The sequence below is a fragment of the Bombyx mori genome, chromosome 11 (assembly GCF_030269925.1).
Source record: "Bombyx mori chromosome 11, ASM3026992v2".
Classification (NCBI taxonomy): Eukaryota; Metazoa; Arthropoda; class Insecta; order Lepidoptera; family Bombycidae; genus Bombyx; species Bombyx mori.
This window is the reverse complement of record NC_085117.1, coordinates 3,918,072-3,925,662: the sequence shown is the minus strand read 5'-3', so window position 1 is coordinate 3,925,662 and position 7,591 is coordinate 3,918,072. Positions and strand designations below refer to the sequence as shown.

Genomic DNA, 7,591 nt, shown 5'->3' with positions numbered 1-7,591 from the left:
CGACATTGGCTCTCTCACACACGTCGCTATACGCGAGCACAGCAGACACACTTCGGGGACGTGCTCACTGTGTGCCTTGTCGACATTGGCTCTCTCTCACACGTCGCTATACGCGAGCACAGCAGACACACTTCGGTGACGTGCTCACTGTGTGCCTTGTCGACATTGGCTCTTTCACAAACGTCGCTATACGCGAGCACAGCAGACACACTTCGGGGACGTGCTCACTGTGTGCCTTGTCGACACTGACTCTCTCACACACGTCGCTACACGCGAGCACAGCAACACACTTCGGTAACGTGCTCACTGTGTGCCTTGTCGACACTGACTCTCTCATACACGTCGCTACACGCGAGCACAGCAGACACACTTCGGTGACGTGCTCACTGTGTGCCTTGTCGACACTGATACCGGTCACTCACATGCGCACGAAATGATTATGCAAAGTTTTCGCTACATTCGTGGTTTTCCAAGCTGTGTCGGTTTTTTAACAGATATCAAAGCGCGCGAACCGCGAACCTTCGCGTAGTCTCCCACACATTCGTTTGCCCAGTTGCGCCGACGATTGCGAAGGTAACGGACGTATCGCCATTTTCATAGTTCGTGACGTCTACTGTGTAGCGTATCTTCATCAAAAGAAATCCCATAAAAACAGCATGGCTGTTAATGATGTCCGGGAAATAATTCAAAACTCTTTTTCTCTTCAATGTTCTATTGACGAATTAAAAAGGAGGAGAAATTCGTGAGAGATTCGTAAACAAGTGTAGGAGGAAGAGTAAACGGGTTCGCAAATTGAGTATGCGAACCCATTTGCACAGCCGCTAGATTTGCGAATGAATGTTTGACGGCCCTTCACATGCGCGCAAACATTCGTACAATGTACGAATATTTGCGCGAATATTTGTACATTGTACGAATGTTTGCGCGCATGTCAGTGGCCGGCATGACTCTCTCACACACGTCGCTACACGCGAGCACAGCAGACACACTTCGGTGACGTGATCACTGTGTGCCTTGTCGACACTGTCTCACAAATATTTCGCTACACGCGAGCACAGCAGACAGGTTGCTGCCTACTTAATTCACCGTGCCCTCAAATCGAATGCAAGTCCTTTATCTTTAACACCTTCAACAAAATTTACATTCCTTTATCTCCGAAAACCCCGGCTTTAGTGGGTGTAATCCCGGGTAATTGGAATTTAAGATCCCGTTAAAACAAAGTTAATTACATCTAGTCTGCAAAAGGGGCTTCGCAGAACAGGCTGCATTATACATTTCCGCACTATATTGTTGTTTTAATGCTTATTCACTACTGGATGAGGCTTATTTATTTAGAAAACCTATAGATATGACATTCGTGCGTTTCAAGGTCCTTGTTGCTTACGGATGCTGAGGATGCATAGCTGTTGATTACGATTTGGAAGTGATTTTTGGTATACCTGCCTTCAAATTGTTTGCCTATAACAGCTTAGCCAAAACGAATTTGTTTTGTTCAATGATTTCTTACATTTATATCATCCTATTACTGGTGGTAGGACATCTTGTCAGTCCGCGCGGGTAGGTACCACCGCCCTGCCTATTTCTGCCGTGAAGCAGTAATGCGTTTCGGTTTGAAGGGTGGGGCAGCCGTTGTAACTATACTTGAGACTTTAGAACTTATATCTCAAGGTTGGTGGCGCATTTACGTTGTAGATGTACTACCACAAATTTCAAAAATTCACATGTATGATGATACTACTACCACAAGTTTTCGTTAGTAGTCGTAGATGTCTATGGGCTCCAGTAACCACTTAACTACAGGTGGGCTGTGAGCTCGTCCACCCATCTAAGCAATAAAAAAAAGTATATCGCAGCTTAGCTCCTAACAATTAGCGATTTCTCTCATCGATCGTGTGATCTTATGAACTGATGTATTATTATGTATAATATTATTGCCCGTATGTACTGAAGTGGAGTACAGACAAGAACATAGTAATTAACGCGCTGGACTATGTACCTATGCTCGCTCCAAATATGGTGTGGTTTTTTTAATGTCGGTACGAATAACGCCATCTGTCGTCAAATAGCTAAAACGGATATTCGAATGTTCTATTTCTATCAGGAATGTTCTGGAAAATTATAGACAGTCGAAACGACCATAAAGACGTGAGTTACGCGAAGCAGTTCGATTCGAAGCAACGAAGAGATCCCCTCAAGATAGCGGAAAAATGAATTTTAATAGTTTAGCCTAATTTGATTGTCGTAATAAATAAAATGGATTTTAATTAGTATTTAGGTGAAGAGTTTTCATTTATCTCGGGCCCAAGGTCGTAACAGTGTTTTGATAGTAAAAAAATATATTCAATTGTGTTTATTTTTAAGGAAAATCTAGATTTAGGTTCAGTCTAAATATTTGGCACTCTACCGAGTCCATAGGTCTTGCTAAAAGCCTGTCAAACAGACTTAGGTCTTTTCGCAGCTTTTAATTTTGAAAGGGTGTTCTGTGCGCCATGTTCAAAATGTGTCTTGTTTTATTAGTACGAAATTATTTTAAGGTCTTGTCCATAAGCCAGCAAATGGTGAATGGTTAGCATCTTAACTACTTGGGTGAAGGTCGTAGCTTAAATTCCCAATTTGTGCTATGTACAGCTTTGTTTTCCCTATGTATAAATATTTGATATATGTATTTATTAATTAAAACTGATATAAGTATGCATAATGGTCTCTGGATCTCACAGAACAGGGAATATTAGTTTAGGGGCAGATTGCCGTGTATGACTTAGTCTTGTTCCTAGATTAGATTAGATTTGCTAGTTTAAAACTCCTAGCAGATATATTCGCGACGGGCTCGAACATTAATACCAATTCACTAATTCAAACAGAACTTTAAAATCAATTCAAAACCAATCTTCCTTTATTGTCAACAATGCCAACTCTCTGCATCCAGTTTACGAAAGCTCTGTTCTGCTGTAGGTCAGCTTTCTTGCCGCCAACGCATTCGGAGAGAGGTCGCATGTACCAGGCTGAAATAATTACGTTTTATTTGTAGACCAATCTGATCTTGTTACCTAGACCTGTAGTCACAATTAAGACATGAGGTCCAAGACCTCGAAATCTGATTGTATATGAACGTATAACCAGCAGCTTACGTATTCAGGGTGCTTGTACCTATACATGTGGGCCTTACAATACAAAGTATTGTGTAGGGGAATTCTATTATGCACGTCTTCTTTACTTTATCATACAGAAATATCAGTGACGTAACAGGCATAATAATGAGCAAGTATCGAGTGATACGATCTTACCAGACTTCGAAACCTTCTGAGTCAGAAAATCAGAAAAGACACCCCCAGGGAAATAATACTACTATGTACAAAATAAATATATTGTCCACCAATTTGCATACGAGTAGTATCATTATCTTGAAAAGGTCTGCTACGAACAGACGTTGTTTTATAAACATGACTTCGATCTAAAGACTTGAGGTTCTTATGAGTATCTGTGACCTTTTGTAACTTCTTAAAATCAAATTGACAATGCTCTGCCCTGTCCGCAAAGTCGGCTACAAGGAATAAACTTACCTACACCGTACAAACAGGAATTGTAGTCCATTTTGCAGTGGTTTGCGAATACCTTCTTCTGCCCAGTCTGGGATATGGCGCATTGAGGATCATAGGAATCCGGGCATGATGTCGGACAAGTGTGCGTGCAATATCGCCCATTTATGCCCATGCTTAATGACCTGGAAGATATAACAGAGTTGGAGTCGCTCCGAAGTTATGGGGACCGTAAATGTAGGTGTTCAAATTCTGCAAATATTTCAATAGAAATATTGATTATAACAAGGGACAAGGTCGTGTGATGAAAAGCTATTAACCGGTATTGGAAGATATAGAGAGCCCACTCGGATCGGTATAACAATCCTATCTATTTTTGTCCGAAGGGTTGAGCTGGTACACGTACATACAATACCAACCTAATATCAATAAAATCGCAGACTAGGCAGTCTCTGATGTAAGCAGATTATTATTTAAATTTGCTTAGAAGACTCTTTCTAATTTGTATAATATAATTTCTTTTAAATTTCAATTTATGTGAAATAAGTGTCAATTTAAAATTTCCTTTTTTAAAAGAGCTGCTTGACTGTCCCCGTAATAGAACCTCCTATGAGGCTCCCGCGCTGTGTGGGATTTGGTGGGCGAAGATGCTAAGGCAGAGTAGAAGATAACAGAGGTCCACCCACTAAAGGACTCCCCGGCACTCACGCCAGTCGCCCAATCCCAGCCCGAAAGAAAATCCGGGAAAAGTAGGGTAACATTCACTAGCTCGTTCACTCAAGGGGGAATTTAAAAGCAGTCAACATCTCTGTTAAGAGATATATAAACATCGCAGTAAAAAATATCGCAGAAACTCTATATTTGCGTAATTAGCGGCGGATGGACGTATTGGGCGCATGGGCATGTGGTATGTCCGGGTGGGGCAGCCGTTATATAGCAATATAACAGTCTTCCAGGCGGACCACGAATTCACTCGGGTGTGCTTATCCCACACGTATTCCTGAAACCCATAACACAAGAGAAAATAAAAAACCCATATACCGTCTCGACCCAAATCTTCTTGTATTATTCCAGTTGGCCACATCCGATCTCACAGGAATTGGTTTGAATGGTAACGGTCTTTCATTATATCGTGCGGCTGTATTGTTGCATTTCTCCAAATCGACCTGTTGATATCCTGATAAATGATGTTTATAATAATTGTAACTTGATCATTTTACTAATTACCAATAGTCGGTGCATTGCGACAAACCTGCGTCTGTTAAATAATTACTGTTTCGGAAATTGGTTGTTTGGTTGTTAATCATAAATAAATAAATAATCTGGGACAAATCACGTGCATAAATGGTCACAAAATAAAACAATCTTGTACGATAGCAACCAGGGATTGACTCCAGAACCTTCGACAAGTATTGCACATCGCCCTTTGGAAAGAGACGATAGGCTAATTTCTGCTTCCTAAAGCGTTATCTCTGAGTGAATTTTAATTTGTGTATAATGGGTAAGAACGGCACGTATGGCAAAACCCATACTCTGCTCAACCGAGCGTTAAGATGTGGGTGATAGAAAATTGTAAGAAAGGGATAAATATATTAATAAAAAGAAAGCAGAGATAAGAAGCAAACACCACGATCCCAATTCTGGCTTTGAAATGAGTGATTATGGTTTGAAGGGCCCGTGCCCGTGACGTAAGTCCGTAAGTCCGGAGGAACAAGGACTACGCCGTTCGGCCGGCATTGGACCGGCCTGACAAATATGACCCGAATACTTAAAGAGGCCCAGTTTGTCAGTGTGACAATTAGAATTGAATTTTCTGGTTGGACTGGACTAGCTTGTCGAAAAACAAAAAATCTAGACTCATAATAGCTTGCTGGTCGAAAAGGAGTTATTGTGCAAATTCAAGTGCCGTTATAGAATACAACTGCCACCAATTTGATCGTAATAGGAATTAAGGGAAGGGGGATCGGGCTCTTATTGCCAACTGTGACAGACAAATTTGCGGTCCCCCGAAGGAGAGAAAGCCGTCAGCGGTGTCTAAGGCCTAGATTGTCAGTGTGACAACTCAGAATAGAAATTCCTGGTTCAGACGAATTAGGAGAGCCGATCCCACCTAAAGTGGGATAAGGAAAAGAAAAAGATCAGAGAACAGTATTCAAGTTAGACACGTCCTTCAAAAATTAAGATAGTGACTTGGTAGGAGAAGGTATTTTCCAGACTTTTCGAAGGAAAAACAAAATGGTATAAAACATTGAAAATCGTTATCAACTCACTGTTGATTTCGTGTTTAAAGCCACAATTGACTTTACGAAAATAGCATTCATTCAAAAATAGTCTGTATTTCAACTGCTTATGCTCAAATTTGCTGCCGCACACCGAATCTTGTGTGTTATTGCAGTCCAGCTCCGCACAGTTCAAGGATTTGATTTTGAGTTTTCTCGTATCAGTGCCATGTCTTCTGGTTTCCGCTTTGGTTGTTTTTTCAATGTCTTCATTGTTTTTCGCCTTTATAAACAATACATCTTTTGGTGCTTCTGTTAAAGAAATATTTAAAAAATTCAATAACAGTTATACAGTTTTCAACTAACTGGTATAACAAATGATAATTTCTTCAATGTATTCATTATTAAGGATAACTAAAAAACTACTGGTCGGATCTTGATAAAAGCCTCAACTTGCTTTCGGATACAGCAAGCATCATCGAAATCGTTTGACCTAGAGAAAAGTTTTGAGGTATAACACACATAAAAAAAACAGTCAAATTCAGAACCTAAAAATACATGTAATGCCCTATGCTTGGTTATATTCGTACTAAGTTGTTACGTGTTTCGCTTCGAAGGACGGGACTTTGGAGCAATACGTCTCATACCGGGTCTTCCTTTTTAATATGATACCGTAGATATGTATTCATCTCTTTCTTACACCAAATCAAATGAGAATAACAGCCCGCACACGACAGTGAAATATCGGTTTTCTTAGATTCTTTCTTAGACCTCGTCAGATTGGTCGTCAATAAGGAACAGGATAAAAAACCACACTGTCCACACCTTCATTATGTGTGTTTAAAATAACAGGCTGCGCACGACAGAGATATCTGGGTTTTTTTAAATTCTTTATTAGACCTTGTTGGGTTGGTCGTCAATAAGGAACAGGATAAAAATTAACAAAGATTCAACTTCGGTATGCAGAGATTTGACTATACGTTCATTATCGAAGTTCTTTCATTAATTCATTAAAGTTCAATAAAGTTTATTCAATCAAATTCACTAAAGTTATTTTGCTGTGAATTTAGCATTGATTTTTGTAGTTTTAAATAAAATAAATTATATAAGGTATTATTATTATTATTATTACTATTTTAAAGAAATGTTTATCATTTTAGGCAAAACACGTGAAATAAAATCGGCACAAAATAGGTTAAACTTCCACACAGTAATAACGCTAACACTCACCGGTTTCAAAATTAACATTCTGACGTTCCAAGAAATCGCCGATCGTTTTTTTCGTTATAATTTCATCGATGTTAAATCTATCGACATTCCGCTCAGCACTGTTCGGCACGAATATTACGTCATCTGTCACGTTTGGCGCGTCAGTAGCGTCTCCGACGTTTGGTGTCAGTTTGACGTCTGTCATTGCTTTCTCGTTGACCTCGGCGTGCCCTTCATACGTGACGAAGACATCGGAGTTGTTCTTCGGAATGTGGCACCGCGAGTCCAATATAAAGAACGGTATGAAAACTATAGTAGGTATCAAAACAAATTTGTAGTACATTTTACATTCTTTTTGTAGAATTGTGTAAAGCTATAGAATTGTTTTGTAGGTTTGGGTACTTAAGCTTTCAGCAAGACTCTGTTTATAGGTCGCGAATTGTGAACAATGCTAGCGCGTAACGTGCTAACGGTGTTGCCATTAAAACGACATGAAATTCAGAAAACTAAAAACCTAGACTCGTAATAGCTTGCTGGTCGAAAAGAGGTGATTATACAAATTTAGGTGCGGTTATAGAATACTACTACCACAAATTTTCGTCATAGGGATTAAAGCTAGGGATTGGA

General features: G+C 39.9%; 1 protein-coding gene across 1 annotated transcript; it reads right to left on the bottom strand.

The window, feature by feature from the left end:
• Positions 1–2,864: 2,864 nt before the first annotated feature.
• On the bottom strand, positions 2,865–7,377 carry LOC101735407 (uncharacterized). Its single transcript, XM_004922303.5, has 5 exons — positions 6,986–7,377; positions 5,807–6,067; positions 4,578–4,713; positions 3,561–3,721; positions 2,865–3,002 (listed from the first exon to the last, which is right to left on the bottom strand). The coding sequence occupies exons 1-5, from the start codon at positions 7,305–7,307 to the stop codon at positions 2,872–2,874; spliced, it is 1,011 nt and encodes a 336-aa protein (XP_004922360.1). The 5' UTR covers positions 7,308–7,377; the 3' UTR covers positions 2,865–2,871.
• Between the last annotated feature and the right edge of the window lie 214 nt (positions 7,378–7,591).